This window comes from Centroberyx affinis, unplaced genomic scaffold, assembly GCF_046629955.1.
Source record: "Centroberyx affinis isolate AG114_WGS23_722 - 3 ecotype Tasmania unplaced genomic scaffold, CSIRO-AGI_Caff_v1 ptg006867l_1, whole genome shotgun sequence".
NCBI classification, from domain to species: Eukaryota; Metazoa; Chordata; class Actinopteri; order Beryciformes; family Berycidae; genus Centroberyx; species Centroberyx affinis.
In genome coordinates, this window is record NW_027283481.1 from 20,556 (window position 1) to 48,326 (window position 27,771).

At 39.2% G+C, this 27,771-nt stretch overlaps 1 protein-coding gene across 1 annotated transcript in view; it reads left to right on the forward strand.

The window, feature by feature from the left end:
• Positions 1 to 20,580: 20,580 nt before the first annotated feature.
• The window catches only part of LOC139639148 (neurexin-1a-like), a 253,518-nt gene continuing 246,327 nt past the window's right edge, over positions 20,581 to 27,771 (forward strand). Inside the window, 1 exon segment of the mRNA XM_071513215.1 lies at positions 20,581 to 21,292. Coding sequence (XP_071369316.1) covers positions 20,581 to 21,292 — 712 coding nt within the window.

Genomic DNA, 27,771 nt, shown 5'->3' on the forward strand with positions numbered 1-27,771 from the left:
CTCCCCTCAATCCCACATTTTCATTCCACAGTTCCATCCCATCCTCCCACAAACCTCCACCACTCCCTCACTGACAGCTCTATTAGTCCTAAAGTGTTGGCAACAAATAGTTGCTTAAGTTTGCAAACTTGATGTGAATAACTAATAATGCACATTTGCACGTGTACTGGAAATCCCATAATGTGAAAATGCTAAGGTGCACATTTCCCCCTAGCATAATCAGCATTGTAATATTTGTGATGCAGTGCATTTTATCATTTAATTTATTAGTTTTATTTCCTCACTTCTTGTAGCACCACGCCCTGAAAATATTTCACAAGATGCCTCAACCACAAGTGATACAAAGGGCAACCACCCTAGTTCAATTCAAGTTCTGTGGTCCAAATATAAGAAATGGATGAGTGCACTGCAAATTGGAGAGGTTGCGTTAATGGGTGTGAAGTCCAGCCATGTCCTGGAGAGCTCCAGACAAAACATGCTGCCCAATGAATTATGAGCTGAGAATGATAGTAAGAAGCAGTCCAAATTATAGACCGTAGAGCAGAATGTAGGCTTGCCTATTTGTTTTGCACTCCACATGCCCTTGTCAAATCAATTTGATATTTATGTTATTTATTAACAGAATCTTTATTTCATTCAGCAAATGTCTTTGGCTCCAGTGTTCCATTAACATTACAGACTGTCTTATGTTTTCATAATCTAAGTAAGTTTTTAAAAACTATTTGCTGGCACAAAACACAACAATATTTGTGCATACTTAAGTAAAGCTGAACTCAAGCACTTTTGGTGATTACATTTCTTTCAGAAAGATGACTTCAACTGTTTTCTTTTTTCTCTTTTTAAAGTTCTGTAAAGCTCTTTTAAATTCTTTTCAAGAATCCTGTCCTATTTTCCTAAAAGTTTTCTGCAAAGGAAAAGGACTCAAAGCAGAACTATAAAAACAAAGTAAGAACTGTTTTGGAAGCCTAAACATTTTAGTGTGTAGAGTTTATGGCTGTGTCTCCTAAAGCCTGAGAACTTGAGGTGGAGAGTAGTCAAAAGCATGATCGAGCTCAGATATCATGATATCTGATATCATGTCATTGTACTTTTACACATGAAGCTGAATCTGACTTATGACACTGACCATGTTTACATGCATGGAGCAACCCGGCTATTGGCCATAATCTGGTTAAGGTCTTATTTCTGTTAAACTGTTTACAGTGTTTTGATACCCTGATTAATGATCCCTGTTGCCATGAACTGACCGAATCTTACAGTTGTGCTTGCGCCATGAACTAGTGTGTTGTTTGGGTCACATAAAGACAACAATGAATGATTGTCCAAGGAAGTTTGAGAATTTGTGAGTTTGTTGCGACTGTGGTTGATTAAGCCCATTTTGGAGAGCAGCCAGTCAGCATTGAAGTCATTGCCAAGGTAAGCAGATAATAAGTGTATTTGCCCTGAACGCTCACTTTGTGTTTACAAGCGTGTCCAACCACAGCCTCTGAACCGATTTCAAAGTTCAATTCAGTTCCATTGGCGAACCCATTTTGACTCGTTCCCCTTAAAGTATTGTTGTTGTATCAACGATTGATTTGTGAATCGACCCATTGCTACTGTCTGTTGGTGAAATGCTGCTAAGCCTCTATATGAACTGTATCCCTCATCTGAAGAAGAGCCGTCGCACTGTACTTGATGCTGCTGTTGACACTAATGGAATCCGAATAGTGTTGTATTGTCGCTTTCTTGCTGGGCGGCCAAGGAGCCAGGAAGACGCCAGGTGCCAGGTGGAGGAGGCGCTGCCCCTGAACTCCTACAAACTCTCAATACCCGATCCCAAGCCCCATGGGAGGGTGTTGTCACCTGACGGCCAGAACGTAGTTTTAACTATACATCATTAACGTCTTGTCTCCTCATTTTACGTTATGTTTAATTTCTTTAAGGCTTCAGTGTGTGTGGGGGGGGTAGTTGCAGAGGTAAAGTGGGTGAGGCTAAGCTGAAGTCTTATAGGTAGGCTGTGTGTAGAGCAGTGTATGCCATAACCTTCTTGGGCAAGTTTTATGGGCCATTTTGTTTGCAGTGGAATTAATGCCCCCTAGCACTAAGCCTTGCTGGCTATTTGTTTGTTGTAGAGCAACATCTAGAGTGTAGCTTCTCACTTGTGGTATCAAAGGGTGTATCACTCAGTGTGAATTTAATTTGCATCCAGTGTTTGGCATGGTTAACCTATAGCTCTTGGGTAATCTTAAATACCCCCTTCCGATCTCTTAATGCCTCATGTGCCCCTCAAGTCCACCCTTTCTTTCTATAACATCCTGTGGTCATTCTCTGAGCTCTGACACCGAGCCAGACTGGTTATTTAAAGGTGGTGGCAGTGTTACCTTGGTCTGCTCTGTCCAGAATTCAATTCATCACCCTCAGGTCTGGGTGCATTCCACTTCTAATACAGGGAAGAAACAATTAGTACAATAGTAATAGAAATAGTAACTACTTTTTGTTGACATGAAAGTGTACCCATAATGCTATGTGACTATGTCTGACTTTGTACAGATGGTGAAAACCAAAAGTGAAAGGAGTAAGATGTTTACATGCCACAGTAATCTGTTTAATACCAGAGAGAGCCAGACGTCCTGACTGGCTTTCTCATATTTGGAATATAAGCTCAACCGAGTTATGGTGTTTATATGTGTCAACCTAAATCTGGATTACCTGAGTAACTGGGTTAATAACAAAATTATATGTGCATGCAAACATTGCCAGTGACAAAAAAGACACCATTCTCATCTCTAGGACAAAAATATCAGAAAAACCAAAAAAAATGCATTCTTTTAATTTGCCATTTATCTCAAATGATTTAACCTTTTTATTTATTATCAGCCTTACTGATCTATCGGGCATTTCTTGGTTGTGTCATAACATGTAAGGTAAGATAAATACGAAACACTAAATTATCAGTACTACTGAAGGCAAACTAAATGTGCCAGAGCCTATGTGTACAATGGTCTTGTAGGTGAACGACACAGAATCCCAGTTCCCCGATTCTCCCTTTTATTGTATTTAAGAAAAAAATGGGGCATGTGTTTCTGTTTTACCATCATAAAACAACCACAAATTACTTAGCAATGGTCAATAGCGACCATTCTCATCACCCGTAAAAACAGGGTGAGCACTGATAACTGCAAAGAACAACATTTAGCCTTTTGGGGAGACTAGCGGTAACTGTCACTCTGAAGAGCCCTCTGAATATCTACTACATAAACTTAACAAATCACCAGATAACGGCTGCAAATTACCAGGTTGTTACTATAATGAATGTGTGTCCTTACCCTGTTCTTTCAGCACCATATGGCGAAGTGCTACTGTTAAAACTTGGAGAGGTGCAAAAGGCTGTCTGTGGACATCACTCGTTTAAAATGAGGCCCACTGGTGGTTTCAGCAGGCAGTTAGGGCAATTGACTGTGCAATATTTATCTAGCCATGTGGAAACTCTGTCTCATACACACCTTATCAGAAATCCATCAGTTGATCAATTGCCTGTAAATAAATGTAGGGCAATCAGCTTCAGACAGAAAGCAATGAAATGAGACAATGGCAAAAATAAAATATATATACATTTTGCATTTTCAGACTTAGGAAGCCTTCAAGCCTTGTTGTTTTGCGCCCAACATCAAGCATTCATAATTATCAAAGTGACTAACCCAATTTCAGAATGCACTGTTTACTGTTGGCAGCGTTTGTTTTTTTTTTGTCTCACGTGAAATGGCACTGCATTTCTCTACAAAGTTGCCGCTTGTCTTCTGAAGTTTGTCTGCTGAAAATTTCATTTCGCTGTTGCTCTCCTGCTGTGTTGATTCAGCTGATTCAGCTGTGTGAATTCAATAAAAGTAAAACCCTGTTGCAAACCTGTCAAAATGCTGTGGAAATACAGAGGGAAAAGGGGAAGCATGAAACATCAGAATTTAGACATCGGCACAGAGAGAGTGATACATAAGCAAGAGATACATCTATAGCATATACACCAATACTATACACAGTGCTATAACAATACACACCATATACCTGTGGTTGTATGTCTTGTATTGCTCATTCGAATGTGCCTGTGTGTGTGTGTGTGTGTGTGCCCGTCTGTGCCCATGCATGCTCATGTTTGTCTAATTGTTTGCTTGAATGAAATGTGATATGACATACAGAGTGTACTTGTCATGATGTCATGTGATGCAGCAAGCTTTTATTAGCAGCGCCTGAAACTAGCCCTTAGCTTGTAACTTCAGTTAAAGCCGACAACAAAATCCTGACAATGGACAGTGCCTTGTGTTTTAGGCTTATGCCGCTGATGTGGTTCTCAAAAAAAAGTTGTCCTGTGTTGAAAGGTCTGTTGCTGCCTGGAATAGACCTCCGATTCTGGGAAGTAATGCATGGAAACAGGCCTTGGGCAATCTCCTTCTCCTCATTAGATTGTATGGTCCCTATGGGTGTCTCCTGGAAGGGCCTTGTCTCCTTGACTAAGTGGACTCTCTGACAGGGCTCCAGTATCTGTGTCTGGGGGATTTCATCCATCTGTCCAGCAATGCATTACAGCAGCCCAGCTTCATTTGTCAAGCTGTACATTTTTATTAGAAGGTTGTCCATTGTTCTTATCGAACCACATGGCTGGCTAAATTGAAACAAAGTCTAAATTTTAATATCACCAGACACCACATACAGATGTATACCGCGAAATTAAAGCAACTGCCTTGTCTTTGAGCGTGTTTTTTTGAGGAGCTGGAAATAGTTTCTCCCATGTCCATTGGTGGAAAAAAGGCAAAAGTGTCGTGGCACATTCCGGATGCGTGAGTCCGTCACAGTGCTGGTCCTCCCCTGACCAGGCTGACACCCTTGATAAGAGAGCAGCAGTAATGTCAGGGGTGTCTGGGGGAACTGAAGCCTGTGAAAAGCATGGTCATGCAGATCTGACGGGGAATCGCTAGAGCTACAGCAGGCATACAGAGGATTCTTGTACCTCTGCTGCAGCTGTGAGTTTTTAAGGGAAATACCCACAGCTGTGTGCACACATTGCACAACATACAGCAACATTCAGAAATACAGTATAGTAGGGGAATTTGAAATAAAAAGCTTTTCTGTTCACTGTTCACTCATCAGCTGTCCTGGCTTCACACAGCTCTATGAATGCATTGTGATAACCGTCAAATGAATGAAAACCGCAGCCTCTGACTTGTCAACAAGTCATAAAGTGACATTTTTACAGACTAAGTTAGATAAAATAATAAGGATAATAATATAATAAAATATGTAATAATAAAATAGTTCAGGTTTTGTACTGTACTTAACATTGTTTAGGTCCATCTGAGAACTTTCTTCTGAGCTCTTTCTTTCCAAACCCAAAAAGTGTCATAATATTTCAGATCTTTTTCTTGTATAAGGTTTCTTAATGAGCTCCAATATTGTTTTCTACATGGTTTCTCCATTGCCCCTTTCACACATGAAACCCGTAAAATTGGTGCTTTAATTTTTCCAGTAAAGGTAGCAGTTTCTGTAGTTCACACATGACATGCCTTTCCGACTGGCAACGTTACCAGCATCTGACAGTCACTGTCTGTAAAAATAGGCCTGATTAACATTCTGTGGACAAAGTGAACCAACCACAGTTGTCTAGTGCTTTTTGCTACTTAATGAAAGTGAATTCTGGACTAGTGATTTGCCGCTACAGTAGGTAATGTGATGGCACCTGGATGGCACACATAAGTTTGGCATTTTAGCTAACTAGCTAACGTTTGCTGCCTGCTGCACTCAGCAATGTTAGCATGTGCTACTGGTGCATTGCACTTGCAAACAGGCATGGTGTAAGGGGAGGGGAGGGGAGGGAGGAGCACACTTTCCTGGACTAGTTTTGAAATTGTCAATCACATTTTTATATATATATATATATATATATATATATATATAATTGTATTCATATTGAAATGTGTGCAAGCTACAAAAAAATGAATGTAGTTTAACAAGTATAACAAAAGAAGATCTGTTACTATGCATTCTGAGTCACTACCTGATCTGAGTCGCGCATGCGTGCTGTCGCTGCCCGATCTAAGTCAACCGCATTTAAACAGTGTTTAAATGTCTATTTTACTGAACAGTTACTTTTCGGACAATTGCAAATCAGAGCAGAGACAGCAATTTATAATGCTGAGTTTGCTTTGTTATAGGGGAAATGCTGTCTCTAAGTGTTTGCAACAGGTAATTTCTCACTTAATCAAATTCTCACTGTGTGTCTCATAACAGCATAGAGAAAGATTGTACATCATCTTCACCATCCTCGACAGGCAGAAACTTTCAAAGACATAAAATGAGCCCTTAATGTGTGTGACATGAAGAGCTGATGGAGAGCACTTGAAATCCTCCCTTTGTCAGGTTCAGAAAATGGAAAAAGTAATTTCCTCCTCAGGTCAGTCAGGGATTGCTTGGATCTTAAAGGCACAGTTTAGGGAATAACACATTTGAAATGGATTAAAGCCACACTGATGTTGTGCAAGACTACGTTCGTCACTAGCTTGTTTGTTTCAATATGTTTTAGCTCCACAAGAAGAGTAAGAAAAACAAAGCAACAGTAAACATGATGATGCAGCCCCCCTCTGGGCCACTGTGTAACAAATATGTCACTTAGTTTTGACCTGTAATTGTAGGATTTTTATAAATTTCAAAATGGCCAGTATAGATTATCTGTTGTCTTATTTCTATTTCTATCATCTGCCCCTAAGTGAATAACAAAATAAACAGCTGGTGGACAATGGTGGTGGACAATGGTGGACCTTTTACCCTGACCTAAACTGATAGAAAAGAATAGAATAGAATAGAATAGAATATAACTTTTAACTGTAACCTTCTATTTTCCTGGAAGGGAACTTAAGTTGTAGTAGCCAGCAGTTGAATGACATAGATAGTAAAAAACAAAACAACACCATTCTTTTTAGTCATCTTGCTTAAGAATATACTGTGTGTGTGTGTGTGTGTGTGTGTGCGTGTGTGCCTGTGTGTGTCACGAACAGCAGACAAAAGTCCACTAAGGCATTGCAACATATCATATTACTTGTTGAGGCACTAAAGAAAGACATCATTTTGAAATTGGATTACTTTAACCTGCCTTGTAAACTAGAGAACATTCAACCCTATTGTGGAGTCTGTGGTATTACATGATATATCTTACCATATCGCAGTAATAATATTAAATTTTAAAACATTGGATGCCTGACTTAATGGTCTTTGAGTTCTGCATGTGTCTCCTCCTTGTCTTTACCTTTGACTCTGATGTAGCGGTGGCTCAACCTCCAAGGGAAACTGTGAGACGGAGCAGATTTTCACAAGTAATCACCTACAACCCACTGTTGTTGTTTTGTTAGTTTCTCTGCAAAGTGCCGCATCACTCATTCATCCAATTTCGTCAAAGAGTCATGTGTTTATCTCTTGTCCTCCAAGACAATGTCATATACTGTAAGGCAACGGGCAACGCTCCAGCGCTGCACTTTTCAAAATAGCTCTCTGCTGAAAAACCACTTGATCAAACTGTTTAATGAAGTGAAAGACAAGAAATCTATAAGCACAAGAACAATAGAGCTTGGTAGTCATTAATCACCTATTCAGTGTGTCTGCCTGGCAGTCCCTTTATCACTACACTCCAGTCACACTGCTGCCACTGAGCCACTCTTGTACTCACAGTGACAGCTGGCTGCTCTTAACACATTTCTATGAAAATATGTAGAGTCCAAGTTTTAGGCTGAGAGTACAGCTTTAATGGAGTTGACTACAAGTTAAGCCATGAGAATAATGTCTAATGGTGCTCAAAAGCCAGACCTGAAGACTCAAAAACCTTCAAGATTGTTTGGAAAAAGTATTTATGTTCCTCTGGTCAAAAGCTGTCAACAGGTACCTATATGTAGCAGATTTTGTGGACAAATTAAGAGAAAGTATGTTAAATCAAAATCAATAAAATGTCTCCCCAAAAATTACCCCAAAAAGTCATACTTGATATGATGGACAAATGGCACTATTTTTTAATCTTCATGAATTTTGAATACATGGTAAAAATTTGGCCTGCTGATGAAAATCCCTCTTAAAACAAAATGGGTTATGGTTAGGCTAACTAACCCTAACCCATTTTGTTTTAAGAGGGATTTTTCATCAGCATATTTATTTCAAAGAATCAAATCAACATTTGTGAACATAGAGAGCTCTCCAAAAGCTAAAAACCAGTGAACCAAAGCTCTAACCTGTGATTAAGAAACTAAATCTGGAGCTGCTGCAGTGACTATAAATTAGAATTTTTAGATTTGAATGAACTTTTGTTTCAGTGTAGTACAAACAGCTTGGAACAAGGAAACGTGCCCGTATCCCCATAAAATCACCCGGGAATCACCAAAGCGTCCACAAATTGAGTCTCTCGGTTATTGTAAGCTCCAGTGTCTAAAGAGAGTCTTGACTCTGATGTTTGCAAGGCACTTTTTATGGTTTATAGAAAAGATTTGATGATTAAATAAACACAGCTTGTATGATAGTGGGACAGTATTCTCATTACAGTACTTGTAACCCTTTTTACATATTACTGCTATATTTTTCAAATATACATGCTTGTAATATGTTTGAAAGCATATACTCATCTGTTCAATTCATGATTTTCTGTTTTGGGGGTGTTGAGCCTGTAAAAAAAAAAAAAAAAAAAAAGCCTTTTCTGTGGCAATAGCACTGACAATCCCAAATGATAAGGTAAAGAAGCTGCCATAAAATGCTACCATTATTATTTGTGATCAGCAGGTGTGTCAACATTCTCATCTTATCAGGCCATTTCACACCAGCTTGCACTCCAATGAATATTATTCCACATTATCATACGCTTTGCAGATATTGGCCAATGATATTTCTGCACCGCTATAACTCCCTTTCCAGGGCACACAATTCTCATGAACTTTGCCAAGTTTGGCTGTTGTATAAAGCTCATAGTTCAGTAAAGTCTAAAATAAATTTAGATTGAATCATCACCATAGAGATGCTAATCTCGTGCTGAGGGATTTTGATAAGGCCTTGTAAAGGTCACAGAAACATGAAGTGACACCAGGCATACAGAAAGCATTAATGATGCATTTTGCACAAAGCTAGTCCAGACCAATAATAAACTGAATAGAGCACTGGTTGTGTGATTTGTAAAGTACCAAACTCTGAGAATTCCACCCAGACGTGTGTGTGTGTGTGTGTGTGTGTGTGTGTGTGTGTGTGTGTGTGTAATTAATCCTGTAATGGTTTCACTTGATGGAACAGGATATGAAATATAAGGAATGATCCTGCATGCTTCAGTGACGATTAATGTCCATTTCCTGATACTACCAAGGTCAAGGTTTGCCTTAATACCGTTGAGGATTCTTGTTGAAATAAATTATTCATCAGGAATGAGGAGGAATTACAAATACATACACACACACACACAGTTGCTTGCATGTTTATTTACACATAGTTATGAGAGTCTCAAAGGCAATGCAGATTGAAGATCTCATGAATAGTGCAGGTAAGGATGGATGAAGACCTGGGAAAGAAAAATTCATCTTTTATGTTTTCGAATGGCAGAGCATTGTACTGCCAGAGATGATCTCCTGTGATCTACTGACCCAATCTTTCAAGACAAATTTCTCATATTGTGGGGACCTGCTGGACCCAGTGGCCTGGCATGAGGATTATAAAGAAAGGCTACCAGGGTAATATTTATAGTGGATTCACTATGGGTAGAAAGCAGGGTCAAGTGGGACCAAGGTCCCCCAGAGAAACCTGAGGATGGAACAGGATTGATGGATACAAACACTGGTGTTTGTGGAGTCATGCTCTACAGACATTTGGAGGCACACGGACACGGGACGCCCATCACAGAGAGGCTTCAATACACACCCAAGTTCACAGAAGAGATACTTGACATGTGTGTCTGAAAGCACATCTGAAAAAGCCTTCTTCAATTTAGCTGTGACATTCACAACACAGCATGACTTCTACAAATAATGTAGGTTATGAAACAAATAGTTACGACCTTCAGTTCTGATTGCCGTTGTAAAATGAAGAGCACCAGTGACCACATAACAGTGATTTTACATATCAACGCACTAACTCAAAATCACCACTCATGCCGATACTTTTGTATCTCTTAACAACCATGACCTTTAACTACTGGTCAAGAACTAGCCTATACTATGCTTGCTAAGTGCTATCATAGGCTCTTGGCTGGTGTAAGGCCTGTAACGAGTTGGGCCTCATAGACTAAACTGATACATTGTTAATGAAGAAAATGGATGGGAAGTGGTTTTAAATGGTTCTACATGGTTGTAACAGCTGTTGGAATGTAGGTGAGCTGTCCAGAATCTGAATGGGAAAAAATGTTGATGATACATACAGACATGTGAGTCATAGCTCCACTAGACTAGTGGTCAAAATTCCTCAGTTCCTCCTCTAGGCTTCTACAATGGAGCCCAGCAACCTATTAAAGGCAAATTAGTATCAAAATGTTTACTGGGTTGATAAAGCTAGACAATCCTATCAGTTCAATCAACCCCATACTAGAGTAAACGCTGAATTTGAAAGTACAATAATAATGCAACCAAAGATAGTTGAATCTTTTACTATGAAAAAGCAATGCAAAACACAACTACAAACACTGTGGAAAAAATAGTATGGATGGGAAATCAATTGATTCAATAATCCCTAGATCTTATGTCAATAATGAGTAAAGCAATTTGTTCCGGGCTGTTTGGTTAGGCTTTGAAATCTAGGTTTTAATCAGATTTTTTGGCATGTTAATGCTTTTCTCATGCATCTTCAGTAGGGTCATTATGTAAGAGTCAATACAATCAGTAAGCTCATTCAAGCTGGACATGTGACCAGCAGCTCTTTGTGGTCCACACTCCTACGTTTCATTAATTCCCCTGAAATGAAATTCAGAGTTGTGATGTCCTTTTCCCTCTCCTCTAATCTAATAACTGTAATGATACAGATTTCTAAATTCAATCAGCTTTAATCTAGGGGATACAGACACTCTCAATAGGAAGAGAAAAATGGTCTCAGCTGGTGAGTGGTGAAACTATTATGAAGAAATGTTAACTATTTCAGAGGGCTGAGCAGTGAGCACTCATACACTGTGGATGAATTTACTAAAAAGACGATTTCTCTGACACTTTCTCCTCTGTTATATGATGAGACGATGTTGCACTGTTTTATGTAGGAGATCACATGTTGTAGAGAGACACTGGGATTGTGGAGGTAATGGACAAGACAAAACAGAATTTGAATAAAAAGACATGTTTGCACGCTCGTAGCTTCAATCCAAGTAACAGTTTTATTCAATGCATAAAAAGACATTTCAACAAAAGAACGTCTTTGTCACGACCACAACCTGCTGTAGGTAGAGCCACAAACACCTCTTTGTTTTCACACAAACATCTGCCCACTGCAAAGAGAGCAAGCCAATAGAGATCCATTTACAATCTTTACTCAACTGTAACTTACGGTAAACAGTCCGCTTCTTCAGATGAACCATTAGAAAAACATTAGAAACAAATGCATGAATACACAATGTTTGTCTGTACAACAAAGGTTCTATGATTTACAAACCGAACACCCTTCAATTCCTTTGACTTCACCATGTGTCTTTTGGACAACCTGTCCGTCCATTGGGCAAGTAGAAAAAGCCATTTACATCCTCACAGACACAGAAAACTCAGGACTGCCATGGGGAACCCCGTCCCTTCAATAAAACATAACTCCCTTGTTGAATCTACTCCTACATATCAGCTGTTCTGAAATGCATATGAAAGCTTTCACTCCAAAATGAGATGCACTATCTGAAAACACTGAAGCCCACTCTTACAAAATACTCAATGATGTGAAAGTAAAGTACATTATGTCCAACTATTGAAGTTAAGATTCATCCCAAGACATTTGCTTAAAAATATTCATGCTTTAGAAAACTGAATCACCTGTGCTGAAATATTCAGTTTTTTCCAAGATGGATACAGTATTTTGGAATTACACCCCTCGTTCATTGGAAGTTTGATGAAAACAATTAACAGTTACAGTATGAGGAATGAACCTCTACTTCACTCCCATTTGATTCCTGCATCACTTATCCTGTCCCCATTTATAGAAAGGAACAATATGATGCACTGTTGCTGTACCATATATCTCTTTGCAGCAACACATGTCAGTAGCTCTCCCTGGCCTATTATGCATGGCATGTCACATTAAATATACAAAAATTGCATAAAGGGATGGTGCATTGCACTACATGATGCCTGTCACTATCGGCCCCACTGAGCTGCGCATCATTTTGTCTGTGCTAACCTGTACAACTGGCACAACTACTGTAGTGAACAAAGGATATGATAAAGATAAAATCATCTTCCAAGGTATGACAATTGAGTCTATGATGAGTCTATGAAGCTGAATATTCCCTACCTACAGCATGTCTCGTTAATAAGTGACTTGAGAAAATTAACTAATTTAAAGGTTATATGAATCCCACGTTTTGACGTGACCTCTGACAATCTTTGGATTAGTGTGGAAAGTGAGAGATTACTAACATATGGACAAAAAGCTACCTTGTCTTATCCCTGCATGAACCTTGAAAGGAAAGCTTAGACCTCCATTAATCTTAAGTGCACTATCTCTCAGTACTCCTCGAACTGTCATCGCAGTGATACAACCAAGGCTGCAACCAAGGACCTCAACAGTTTTCAAAAGAATTATTCTGATGTAGTCTAAAACCTTTGGTCCTATCTAACCCTTCCAATAGTCAGAGCCCTATTCATTCACAGTACTAGGCTACTTGTAGGTGTTCTCGTAGAAATTCAAAGGAAAATTCTTGTAGTAATCTATTTCTGTTTACTCAGTAAATTATGTAATTTCTGTGTACAATGAAGAAACACATTGCAATTGTACTGGCCCATGCTGTCAAGTAGAAAACCAATAAAGCCCTGAAATAAAGTTAGTTCTTTTCTTGTGGAAATTCTATACAGTGCAAAGAAAAACTGCCCTCGCTTCCTCCGAAGTGTAACACAGTTTTCTGTCCTAACTATTGATGTGTACAGTGTCTGTGTTGCCTACTAGACCAAAATTGGTAATGTGCATTATGCATGTGTATATTTGGGAGCTTCCTGAATTCATTGTTATCTGGACCACGGACATTTCAATCCTCGGCCTGGAATGAGAAAGAGCTGGCTTACATATCAGTCCATGTATAAAAACAGGCTAATAGCGCCCATCCCACAAATTAGCGAGTCCAATCAGTGTCTAAGATGCCTCCTCATGGGAAACCACTTATGAAATGCAAAATAAATGGGGCAGGACCCCCCAAAAGAGACAAGGGGCCCCCAATAGGAAATATAAATCTAAACTTGGGGGGTCCCATGTCACGTTATCAGATAGAACCCAAATTTCCCGGAGAATGCAGAATAACGTATAATTCCTCGTAAGTGTTCCAAAATTCCGAGTTTCCCTGAATGCAGCATCAATCACATCTGTAACGTGACGAACAAACACGCAGACAAACTTCACAACAAGAGGACTAGTGAAACTCTCCATTTGGTGTGCTTGAATAACCTTAGTAAGTAGCCTACTTTTATCATTAAACTTTGTGCTGGTCTCTTCAATAATTTACAGTTTTTACTTAGAACACTTTTATCAATAGTTAGCTACCTAACCTAACTGTTATACGCCAACTGGTTAACGTTACACTAGCCAACGTTTGCTAGGTCTAGCTAGCTAGACACACAACTGTCGTCAGAAATGGGTGGAAAGAGGGGGGAAAGGGGAGAAAGGAAACTTCTCTTGACAGACTTTTTTTTTTAATGTATTTTTCCCCCCAGGAATTGTCGACTTGTTTGTTCAACCGTGTTGAAAAATGTGAACTGACACCGTGTGTTATAGAATTGTATGTATACTTTAATCAGGCTATGAATGTAGTGTAACTGACACACTCTTAATTTGCATCTTGTAGAGTTCAGCGTAAGAGGAGCAGCAGCACCTCGGGTCAGCCCCAGTGCAACCCAACACACTTCAGCATCAGGATAGTACAGACCAGCAGGAGCAGACCTGTCCCAGTCCAGCAGCAGCACATAAACACTGTAAGTTTTGTGGTTTCTGGGATTTGTGATTTTCAACTTTTATATAACCATAGGCAGCAGGATCTGCCATTACATCATCCCTGTACAGTGCTGTGTGCTGTGGCAGGTAAGGGTTAAGAAGTTGGTTTAGGCTGGGGATACACCACACAACTTTTACAATCCTAACAGATTATGAAGACTGGGCGTATACACTAACCGACTGGTTTCTGCAGATTTTTTATGACGACTGAAAAACTGGGGATCCCACACTTAACGACTACGCCAGATGAGGGACCACACACTACTCGACCTGTCACTGCAACTGAACCAAACTGAACGCACCAAAACACGAGCTCTCGCGGTACGCTACGAGATGCCGGTAGCGAAGCAAACACGGGGATACAGCATATAGGCTACTGTAAATTCACATTATACATTTTTATGGGAAGCGTACTAGAGCTTGCTGTTGTTGTTGCGCCACCATCTGCATGGAATAAAGACCATCTGCATGGTCCTTCTATTTTCTTTTCAGAAACAGAAAATAAAAAATGGAAAACAAATGATGATTTAATTTTCATTTCAAAATCCAAAAATGGAAAACCGAAATATACAAGGCATTGTCCGTTTCCCTGGTGAGAAACGGCAGATACAACATTTACAAAGGACTTGATTTTCATATCTCCTTTGTAAAACAGAAAATAAAATAACAAAAATTAAAAAAGCCCATTTTGGGATTGCAACCTGAATACAGAGCTGTGTGTCTTTCAGCACCATCAAGGCCTGGAGAGCGGAAAGGAGAGAGAGAAGCAGAGAGGGAGGAAAATAGAATTACCAAAAAATACACAGACCCAAAAGGCATTTACATAAAGGTGTGGAAGTCAGTCTGGACTGCACAGACTACAGAGGGAGCTGCAGGTGAGCAGCAATGTGAATCAAATACCTGTTGCTACATAATGGAGCCAAAGCTATAAAGTGGGAGCTGAGAATGTTTGTAGGCGATGTTGCTACGGTGACAGATGATTATGTTGCAAAACCGGACTGCGCATTTACATTGTCCGGTCAGGACTACCAACCGGACATGTAGGCTAATAAATAATAATTATAAAACCTGACTTTCCAGTCTAAAATCGGCATCTGGCAGCCAAGGTTTTGTGGAATCAATAATTGATTCTTCCCTGTATTTTGTGTGTGCCTTGGTACCAGAAAGATTGGTAGGCCTATCTATAAATGTATTGTATGAAGAATTAACTAGTTGATAGCTCCTTGGTGTGGGCTAAACACCGTATTGGCTTGTTATGGCATAGCTTCATAGTTTTTCATTGGCTGTTGACGGGATCCATTCGCATTTGAGTTGTTGACGAGTACACACTACCCGACTGCGTCCAGATTCCGCTTGTAAAAATCAAACATGTTTGATATAATCGTAGTGGCTCCGACTCATGTCGGGAGGCAAGAAATTAGAGTCTGTTCCCCTCACACACTTGTCGATTAGAGTCTGTACCCCTCATACACTTATAGATTTTCTGTGCCAACTGGCCACACCGACTGCCCCAAAATCTGCAGACCCGATTGTGAATCCTGGCTAAAATCGGGGCAATAGTTGTCTAGTGTATCCCCAGCCTTAAACAAATAATATACCCATAAATAAGTACCATTAATGAATACCATTATTGTTGTGGCTGTAGCCTCAGATAATCTCCTTCATAAATCGTCAAATTATTTCATGACAGGCAACCACCACTCCTACCACCCCACCCCCTTTCTGGGTGCGACCCCCCAAGACTTGGGACTCAATTTGAACCCTGCATAGAGCTCTTATTTTTCTTATTTAACTTAAACCGTAATATGTCATGCACAGTAGCTGTGTAACTGTGTGCTGTCCAAACTCTTCTAAGAGAGCAAAACAGGAAAGGGAAAGGAAATAAAGGAGCCTAAACGGAAAAGATGGTCAAATGTATTTTCAAATGTATTGCACTTGACAACAATGCAATCTTCTCACTGTGCTCACGTTTTAGAGTGGTGTGGGGTTACTGGTCACATCAAATACGTTTGGCAGCTTCTCACTACTGAATTGAAAGACTGATTGGACCACAACTGCATCAGACACCAGTCCACAGCCTCTGGTGCAGTGCCTGCCTAGTGTGGATAAGATTTTGCTGAAAGGATATTCATTTGATATTTACATACATTCTCTACAAAGGTATGCTTAGTTGTATTCAAACGTATAAAACTTAGATAAATCTATAATGTGCACATGACAGGAAAACAACAAAATTATCCTTTTTTAAAAACTAATTATTTACCCATACCACTGTGTAGCTCGGTTAACAATCAGTTTAGCTTACCAGCGCTATTTTTCTTCCTAAAATGGAAAAATGCTAAATTAGATGCAATGTTCCAATAAAATATTCCAACTGTACAGTTATTTGTTGCAACAACAAACGTCAAATTAGGCTATTGGAACTGTTCAGTGGTTGGAAAAAAAATGTAAAATGCATTATCAGTGCATTAGCTCATTAATTTTCCATACCTGCCTATTCCTATTCAGGGCAATAGGTCACCAGTCCATCAGGACTAACACACATAGACAAACACACTCACTCATGGAAACCAGGCCACCTGGAGGAAACACACATGAGCATGAGGAGAACATAAAAACTATCAGTATCAGTTGTCTTTTCTGTTACTCGCTATGGGAAGGTCAAGCAATTTTAGAGTCTAGAACTTTCTGGAAAGCAAATGCATGGAGGCTAGGAGGGCCAGAAGCTCATGGGCTTGAATTAAGTAGAGAAAAAAAAAGTTTGCTTCCAAGTAATGATGGACATATATGACATAGGACATATATTGGTTGAGATTACAAATATTAATTTCAAAATTTTGGATATGTTTGTTTGTTCCTCACACTTGTTTTTGCTTAGGTAAGAGACCTATTTGAAAACAAGAGTCTTTTATTTTTTATTGCTCAGTGACCTTTCCTTCAATCCAAACAACTGATGATACACTATGAGAATTTTTTTTTTTTTTTTTTTCAAAGTTTAAGTGCCTTGCTCAAGGGCAGCTTGGTGGTAGTTGTGCTGAGGCAGTGCTTAACTCATTCACACGCCCAGATGTATACACTGTTGTTTACAGTGGCTGAGTAAGTCCATGATTTGAACTCCTCTGCTTAGAGTACTGCAGTGGTTTAATACACCAGCTTTCATTGTGAAACCAATATGCATTTACAATTTTTCAGCACAAATCTAACAAAACCCAAAGTCTTATAGATTTCCCATTAAGCTAGATGGAAATAATTGAAAAAGGTAGGCTACATATCCAAGTTTAAATTTTTCTATTTGATAAATCTAGAAAATATACTGTATATGTTTCAGCTAACTGTCCCTTTCCAGACTGGTATGTAAAGGCTGTATGGTTATACTTCTCCTTATGAACTTTCTCAGAGAAACTGGTCAAGATCATATATATACCATAACTAAAGCACTCGTTTAAAAAAGGTCTTAAACTTGCCCTCAATATTAAATCATTCAACTGGATCGGCATAATGACCACATGACCACTAATCTGAAAACTCTTGGTGAGGTGTAGTTTTCAGCGGGGCAACATCGTGAAATGGGGCAGGGACTCTCTTCACTCTCTGTCCACTTAAACACGGGACAGATTGCATCCTGTCACTTTAGGTGTGTGTTTCCGATGGGCTGTAATAGTATTTCAACCGAATCGGGAATTGAATGCGCCGATCTTTAAAAGATGTTTCAGCGAGGACATTTCCAGCGATCAACTCTTTGCATCGCTGTGATAGACGCTGTGGTAATTTGCTGTTCAAAAAGCTCGCGCTCCGAGTCTTCCTTAACCATCCTCGACTGCTTTCCTGGGTTTTTTTTGCCTCTTTACCGCAATCAATTAATCAATCACTGCTGTTTTAAAAGGCTGTGTGTGGAAAGTTGCCTGTGCCGTGAACGTCCACGGATGGATGCATGCGAGGCGGAGGCGCTGTCCAAGGTACTGCATTCAGCCCCTCCCCTCCCCGGTAGACATCACGGAGAGACACGTGACGCGCTGTCTCTCTGGCTCCTGACAGTCGCTGGATAAGCTCAACAGGGAAACCAGATTGCACCTTCTCTTCCACAAAGATAACTGGATTTTTTTTCCTCACCCGCCGCCTCTATCCAGCGGTTTACCTTTTTTTTTTTTTTTTAGTTTTATCGAGAAACAAACTAACGAAGACGGAATATTCAAGGTAATTTTTGTACCACTAAAGCCTGACTTGACATCTTTAGGTTTCTAGCGGAGTTAGTGGGAAAGTGGACCCGTCTCTCTCTCTCTCTCTCTCGCTCTCTCTCTCTCTCTCTCTCTCTCTCTCTCTCTCCCCCTCTCTCTCTCTCTGATGCTGTGATTCACTTGAAAGCAGATCTTGATGTGAAGGTTTCACCAGAGGATTTGAGGTAGGCTCTCTCAAAATAAGGACTGTCGCGGTCTACAGAAGCTCAGCCCGCGGTGGTTTGCATGAAATCGCATTTTCTTTAGTGCAAACTATTCAAGGTCCCGTAGAAGTAAAGGTGTACACGAGTAAAGGTAATAATGCCTCATCTTGTTTAGTAGGTTATTATATAGGCTAGTTGTACTGGCAATAATGTCGTAAATTTAAGCATATCTGAATAGGGAAATAACAATCTAATTAGCCCACCATTTATTGTCATCCAACGTAAGATGTCTGAGATATTAGGCATATTATTGATGAGAAGATGGTGAAAATACGAATGGTGTCCCGTTTTGGCAAATTCTATGAAACATTAAATGTTGGTGCTGATAATCCCATATCTTAAGCGAGATGGCAATTCAAATGTCTTACTGTTTATGATTATCTTGGCTATTTATATGGCAATTGTCTAGGATGTTGTAGTCTGCTCATAGTGCTGCCGAAGTCGGTTATCCGACCCTAAATGCCCATATTGAATTATAGCGGTTGTTTTTTTCTCCTTTTTTCTTCTTTGAAATGCAAAATAACTGCGGGAAGAATTTACAGCAGCTCGCTTTCACACTTAATAGGCTGCGTTTGGTATTTTGAAGGGAAAAGGCAGAATTCGTTTCACAGTCGATGTCAATAAACTCGTGATGAAGAAAATATTGTGAAGATAATATTTTGGGGTCCGAGATCCAACGGCAGTCTGACTGGTTTGTCTTACACAAACCAACCATTGTGAGTCAAATGACGCACTTTTTCTCGTGTTAGGTCTACAGAGGGCAGGCCAATGAATATATATCGGAATGCTGCTTATAATGGACATTCACGGTTTCAGAAGTTGTAAATGGTGGTTTGCGTGTGAACAAGAGTAGGCTAATATTCTCTTTTAAATAAATGTATGATAGTTGTATATATAGGTGGTTTCCTGTTTTACTTTCGCTGTGAGTGAAATTGTTTTCGGGGAATGGCTCATAGGTTCTTGGACGTGCAAGTGCGAACAACTTGATGCGATTAGTGATATACAACTTTTCATTTACTGACTCGCTTCTGTTCGTGAAACGTGCATGAATCCCTGCATGATCTTCATTACATGACGGAGTGCATGTGCGAAGACAATGTAAACTGAGATGCATTGATGCGTGGATTCAGTTACACTGACGTAGCCCAGCGCTGCTGTATGTTGCCTGTAAAGCCCCGGTGATATTATTAATCTAATTATATGGGCTGTGTTTGTGATGTGCTAGACAAACACACATCCTCAAATACAAGTGCCCGATTGGCTATTTTTCTGCCTTAATCTTTTGGTTAAGGCTTTGGAATAAGAAATTGATATGGTGAAAACACTGATATTGTATTAAATCTGTCTTTCTTTTTCAGAGAGCTGTGGGACTGAGGACTGCCTTGACAGACAGACTGTTTCTTTTGCTGAGCTTATCAGCCAGTGTGGCTCCATGTGGCCTTTTTTCACATTGCTACAGAGGATGCAGGGTGAAAAGCCCGGAGCAAGGCTTCTAGTTACCCGCCAAAGAACGTTGGCATGAACATGAAGATTAAAGCTGCCATTTCAACTCAAGTAAAACCGTGCACACTCTAACTGGCACCAGAAGGAGCTGCTCCATAATTACATAAATTAGACCAAGTGTGCCCAATGGATATTTGAATCCCTGTCACTTTGCTCTAAATAGCCATGGCAGACAGGACCTTTAAACAGTTCAAACTATTTTGGCGCTAAGAGTGAGAGGTTTGGCCAGTGGCCTGGATAGTGTGAGGTAATGATATTTGCTCCAGGAGATTAGTGTTGGCCAAGCCTACTGCTATGCAAATATATTATCCTATTTAGCCTTTTATTTTACAATGCATCAGTTCATACCGATATATCCGCGTGGGCAGTCAATTATATGCCTATCAGCCTACTCTATCACAGTCAACCCAACACACTTCTTGCTTGAGCAAAAGTTCCTGTAAAAATATTCAGCCCTAGCCTAAGTATCCCTCCACCTACCCAGATTTTGTGGTCACACCATGGTTTTACAAGTGCGGCATGGTGCCCATATCATATGGGTTGGGCTGCTCATTTGTTGTTTGGTAGAGATAGGCACTTGTCTAGAATTTACAGGTGCTGAGGGACAGTGGGCTAGATTTCCAATGTGGAATGCATGTTGTGAAAGTGAAATGAGTTTCAACATGAAAACAAAGAGTTCCCATGGGCTGCTAGTTTACTTTGACGACGAGGGATTTTGTGACTTTTTAGAACTTCTCATACTGAATGGTAAACTCAGCCTTCGTTTCTCGATCTTCTGTGCCGAGCCCGCAACTGTTCTATCTGACACAGCAGTCAATGACAGCCAATGGCACGCGGTTACAATAAGGAGAAACTTTAAGAACACAACCCTAATGGTGGACAATGAAGTAAAATGGGTTGAGGTGAAGTCAAAAAGACGGGATATGACTGTCTTCAGCCATTTGTTCCTTGGTGGAATACCACCGGAATTACGATCCGTGGCGTTACGACTTACATCAGCTGCAGTCAAGGACCAGGCGCCTTTCACTGGATGGATAACAGACATAAAGGTCAACAAAACGGAGTCTGTGATGATCAACAGTCAAGGGGTCATAAATGACGTTTGTGGTACAGCCAACATGTGCTTAAATGGAGGAGTCTGCAGTTTAATTAACAACGAACCGACATGTGACTGCTCTCAGACGGGGTTCCAAGGAAAGGACTGCAGTGAAGGTAAGACAACTGGATTCAGTTTGGAGTACACTGTCTGTACAGCCTGTCCTCTTTAGCTTTATTCAGTCAGCAGCAACACTGACTGACTTTTGCAAATTAAAAGTAGCCTATACTAGATACATTTGCCATCAGTCCTAAAATAATGCATTCCCTTCCTCTATTTGGCTAAAGCCTATATGCTTGTCTTAGTTTTAAGGTTTGTGCCATTGATATGACATACAGTTGTTTGTAATGAGTGAATCTCCTGCAAGGCCTCATTAGCAAAACATACAGGTGTTCTTCATCCCCAAAGGTGTTTTCCGTTTCATATGAAACAGGTCTCTGGGGATCGGTTGACCTATGAAATGCCATCTCCAGTGGCTTACCTCAAATACAATTCAAGAACAGGAATATCATCTGCAAGTCAAATGGAATAAACATAGACTATATGGACCTCACATAGTGAAAAGCATCCAAAAGAGGCATATAAAGGGGCGACAGTAGAGGAGCCCATTATCAATTAGGTGACGTTTCTGTATCAGTGGCCAATGATAATTCTGTGCTATTTTAAACATAGAGCTTTCAGAGACTGATGCAATAGTAGGAGTGGGGAAAATAATATTGCACTATTGTGACACTTCGTTACAGTAATGTTAAATAGGCCTGTCTATTTGCATTTCAAGGCTTAATGGAAGCACACAACATTATATTCTATCCAAGGATTTTCTTTAAATTTAAAAACTAGACCTTGACTGAGTGCTTGAGAGTTTCAGGTCATGAATTTCAACTAGTAACGTAAATGAGCCGTGACTTTTCACTCATAACTTTAGGCCTAATTGATTTTGACATTTTATAGTCTTAACAGATACAATTTCAGCTCTTTACTGCAAGCAAATGAAAGAATGACAGACTAGTTAATCAATACATCACATTATGAGCTATTGTAATACACCAGTATTGTGATAATAGTCACAATACTAATAATAATCAGGATCTCTGCTGATTCTTATCCTTAGTATCGCTGATATTGAAAGTATATCAGTATTCAGGGTATTCAGTGCAGTGTTTCCCACAAGTTGGCACTTTACTTTGGTGGGGGTGGGGGGAGGGTCTTGGATCTTGGATCTTGAGTGTGTTCTTTATTTCTCTATTCAATTGATTCAAATACTGATTGACTTAATGCTGTGTTTTTTCCAGGTGTGCGAGTAAATATCTAAGTAGGCTATTTCTGGCTGGATTTTTATTGACATTTCATTTAACGAGCTCAGTATCTGCTCAAGCACTGAAGTATTTTATTTTAATTATGAGCTAATTAGGCTAGCATTGGCTAACATGCTACTGCAGCATAAGATGACTATTATACTGTCATCTGATTGTCATTAGTTTTGTGATGCAAATGTAAAATACCAGCAATTAATGATGTTGTTAACATATTGTGTAAGCTACGTTTCAGACTTTGCCTCGCCACCATGCACTGACGCAATGAATCACTGTTGCTGTCATTCACTATATATGCTTTCAGTGTTTGACAGCATTATATCTTTGATTAATTAAACTACTGTACATCGATGAGAAACATCAGGTTTGGATGGCAGCTTAGTTCATCACAGCACCTGAAATAAATCTAAAACAAAACTTTAGGCTACTTAAGTGGTGATTAATAGCCTATACTTGGGCAGGCTGTTCAAATATAATCAATATATGGGAAACATGGGTATTATTGTGCTCTTCCTTACTCATTTAAAGTTCAATATCTCTAGGCTACATCATCAACAGCACTCATTGTAATATTGCCAGTATTGATTGTTCTAACTTGTAAGGTTAGATCTTGGATGCATGAGGCTACTCTAAAACACATTTTAATATGTAGGAAAGATTCTGGTGTTAAAGGCTAATTAGATCAAACATCTGTGGCTAACTTCTTTCAACACTGACCACTCATTTATTCCGAGTAGCAAAATTGTCAGTTTGTTATCAGTGAGAAACCAGTTTGTATTTGGCATCAGTAGTTGATAAAGGCAGATTACATTTAGGCTATTGATTATCCTCTGGCAAAATATTAGAGTTATTTTATTAGAATCTTTATTAGAATTTCAGAGCATGGTTGTCTTCATTTCAGCTAGAACTTCAGAGCAGTCTTAATTTGGGTATTAAGATGAAAATCTAACTGAATTATTTGCTCTAAGATGGAGAGAAGGTACTGCATGTCCCTGTATAGAAGTTGGAAATTCAAACAATAAAATTCTCACAAGCTCCTTAGAAGAACTTCAGGTGTTTTGGACAGTGTAGCACTTTGCAATTCATGCTTACTTATTTTGGGTCAGCCACCTCATTCTTGTTTTCATGAGATGCAAGGCCCATCTCAGCACAGTTGTGATGGACAGCTGTGAATTATGCTTTGAATTATTGAATTTTTGAATTATGAATTTGACAATATTGTTTTTGACTAAAACATTGAGCAATGTCATTGTTCATTTCATACTCAACATACATGCTGGGCTTTAAGCAATTTTATCGTTATGTGTAGAGTCAGTTATAAAGTGTGACACATTGTTTTGCTACCTTACTTTACTTGAAAGTCTTATTACAAAGGCAATTCTAAAGGTCAACTGAAATACTGTCAATCACTCAAGTATATGTGAAAAGGAAAGGTAAAACAGACAAATTCAAAAAGAATGGTACAGACAGAAATTCATGCATAATCTAGGAAATCATTGCACAATAATCTGTGAGTAAAAGAATCTTAACTCAGACATCAGTTTTGATTAATTAAAAAAAACATCAATCCCCTTGGTACTACAAAGGTAAACTGATGGTTTGGATTAGGAAGTTGTTGACCTAACCAGTTAATTTGACTAGATTACTAGTGTTCAGGCTTAGGTTTAGGGGCGGGTTTAAACTAGATAATGCTTTTAAAACTAGTTTGTGCTTTTGTATTTTATGTGAAACATTTTATCTTACGTCAGTTTCTTACACTACATACAAGGGCATGCAATATGAATGCATCTCTCTTCTCAATCCTCATCTTTCTCTCTCTTTATCTATCTGCCCCTCTCATTAGCCAAGAAATCATAGGAAAAGATCACAATTTTCACACCAGGGTGGCTACTGATGTTAATAGCTTTGTGGCCTTGAACAGTCTGATTGATTATATTATTATGGGGTTAAGATGAATTATATTGCAGATATTGTTCTTGTAGAGCAGGGTGAGGGTGAACAGTTATTGTTAGAGGACCATGTAGAAGAATATACCATGACATCAGAGGCCAGATGCATTTATGATATTTAATAACTAAGTAAGCCCTTCTGTTTTGATGCATTATTATACAGTACAGTATATGATGTGTTTAAAACTGTTCTATCAACTCTCTACATTAGGGGAGGGTTTAAGTGGGCTTTGCACAGCCACATCATTGTGAAAGGTACATTTCTAAACCAAAATAGAACCAGTCTTGAAGTCTAGAATAAAGCCAGTGTGTCCTAGTCTCTAAAAACCCCAACCTAAAACATAAGAAACCCTTAGACTTGAAACCACAAACATCCCAGTGTTAACTATATTGCAGTGACAGTGACAAAAGATTTACGCTCCTGAATGGACAACTCATTTTGGAAGTCATGAGATGGTGGGTGAAAAGAGACTCAAAGAGAGAGCAGTATCTGAAACTCATACTGAAAGTCTATTACCACCTCAAACTACAGAACAGAAACTACTGGTCACCTAAAACCTAAAAGTAGTGAAACTGTCTGTCATGTAATCTTGTGGATAAAATGGCTATTCAATTGTAGCCAAACAGGTTATACTTCGATAAAGCCGTCTACAGCCCAGACAGCCCCAAAGCAGTGTGGCGCTGAGACCCCACTCTAAATCATACTGCAACTAGAAGAAGCCACCCAAAACAAACAAACAGAAACTGATTCACAGTTGCTTTCACCCCCCCTCCCCCTCTTCTCCCCAGTCTATACACATTTATCTTAAACATACTGATTTTTTTTTTTTAACAAATTAATATTAAAGTATGTATGCTGCACAGAGATACCAGACACAGTGGTACCAGAGAATTTTAGAGCCTTGGTGAGTCACATCCTTCTGCTTCTGTGCCTATAACTGAAGAGGAAAGCCCCCAACCTGGTTTCCCTTCCCTTCCCACCCTTAATGGCAAAAAAGAGCAGCTGCTCTGAGTAACCCAATGAGATTCCTGGACATCTATCACTATTGCTCCGAACCAAATCATGTATTTTTAGATTGTTAGTGCACATTGGTCTGTAAACATCTATTTTGTGCCTTTGTTCGCCATGATTTCAGCTATATTGTATTCGTCATCAGACTGTAAAATAATAGGAATAGATAACTTGGTAATACTACCTGCCATGGAAACCTACCTGCCAAGAAAGACTGGTAGCCCTGTATAGGTCAGCGTGGCACTAAAGTTCAATTCCCACTGGAGTCATCCACGCTAAAAATGTATGAACTCATGACACCTTAAATCACTTTGGATGAAAGTATCCACCAAATTGTAGCTTTGATAGCCAATTCACTATTCCAGCAAGTACAGAGATTTAACAGATAATATGGTATTGCTGCTTGCTTTCTCACCATCCTGCGGGGCTGTGTGGATGATGCAAGCAGCATAAAAAGCAATGTGCCTGGAAGTTGTGATCAGCAGATTAATTTATAATACTGATTAAAGCTAGGTGTTTTAACCAAGAGTTTTGCAAAACTAATGGTCGCATCCCAGCCAATCAGAATCAAGTATCCAACAGAGCCACTGTACAGTAGAAACCTAATTTAATTGTAGAAACTGTAGAAACACGGTTTGACAGATCATGCTATGCTGGTGTAACAATCAAAAATCTGTCCTCAGAGATTCCTCACTGATCCTCTGTATGTTTGCTTAATGCAAAAGAGACATCCACTGACACAATTGCAAAGTACTTTGAAATTCAAAATTTACCTTTCCATTAAATAATTTAAAAGCTGTTGTATTACTTTGATCAGATGAAAGGATTACAGGATTTGCCACCAGACCTGTCAACCCTCCCCTGTCCAACCACAAGCCTGCACATTGCACGACCTCACACACATACACACACACATACCCACACACAAATCCCTTTGTTCGGTTAAAACAATTATTTAAATGCACTGTTCTATGCCCAATAAGTTCTCAGAATCTGGCCTCTCATTACTCATTAGAGAAATAACATAGATGCATTGCACAACTCCATATTTTATCATGATAAAATGGAATCATGTTGTGCATTTCATTGTACATTAGCTAAACATAAATCAACCTAGGTAAAAGTAGGGCAGGCATCAAATAACATCACACTGTATTTTATCTGTCTTTTGGTGCGTATTTAATTTATAGGATGTATTTCCATATTCAATTCACATTGTCTGGATACATAACTATAATTTTATTGCACCTTAGCTTCATGACTGTAGCTGAGAGCATAGCTTAAAGGCAGCATGATTTATTTAGGAATCAGGGTTAGGGTATCAAACAGTCATGGATCATGTTCCAATGCTATTACCTGTTGATTAGTACAATTTTTACTATAATAGTTTCAAAAGTTGTTATGAATAAAAAGGAGCATAACCTACATTAAGTGCAATTATGTGACGCTTATTTTCACATTTGAATAAGTATTCATCAAGGCCTTTCTAGATTGGTAGCAGAGTAATAAAAACAACTCAATTCTGTGTAACTTTCTGTGTGAAAATAATCATTCACTGAACACACCAAGAACATGACAAATTTGTGAGTTTTCTTTTGCATCAGTGTAGATATAGAATTGAGTATACAATGTTTGCATTCTGCACACACTTTTGTAAGCAGGAAGGAAGGTTGTGCAGTGTATGCAGGAAGTACATTGTACATATACAGAAAATGGGTACTCTGTATGTTGTATGAGCCATGGTCATGGTGCTTGTTGATGCTTTTTCCACTGCACATCTGTCTGCTCTTTTTTGGTATTTTTAGTTTCCAGTTTCCAGTTTATCACAGGAGTATGAATATACCAGTGGTGTGACTTTTGCTGAATCTCATCCCACAGCAATACTGTAAATACATTGATTGAACTATTTTTCAGAGTCGCAACACTGGGTTTGGTTACATGAATGCCAATATTCCACTGTTATTTAAAATTGGACTAATGATTAAGAACTGTTGGGAAGCAGACTCAATAAGTGGATGTCAGTGCCCTTACTGAACTGATATTTGGGCTGCTGCCTTTTGAGTGCACATAATGAATTTTGCAATTACACTTACCTATTATGTGATGATAATTGTATTTTTACTCATGTACACAGTGGTTCTCAATCCTGGTCCTTAGGACCAAGAACCCTGTTCATTTTCATTCTAGCCATCTAATCAAGGACAGATTTAGACCTGGTACACCAGGTGAATGCAGTTAATTACCTGGTTGGATAGAAAACTAGCGGTACTCTAGGTCTTGAGGACCAGGATTGAAAGCTACTGAAGTAGCCTACTTTGTTG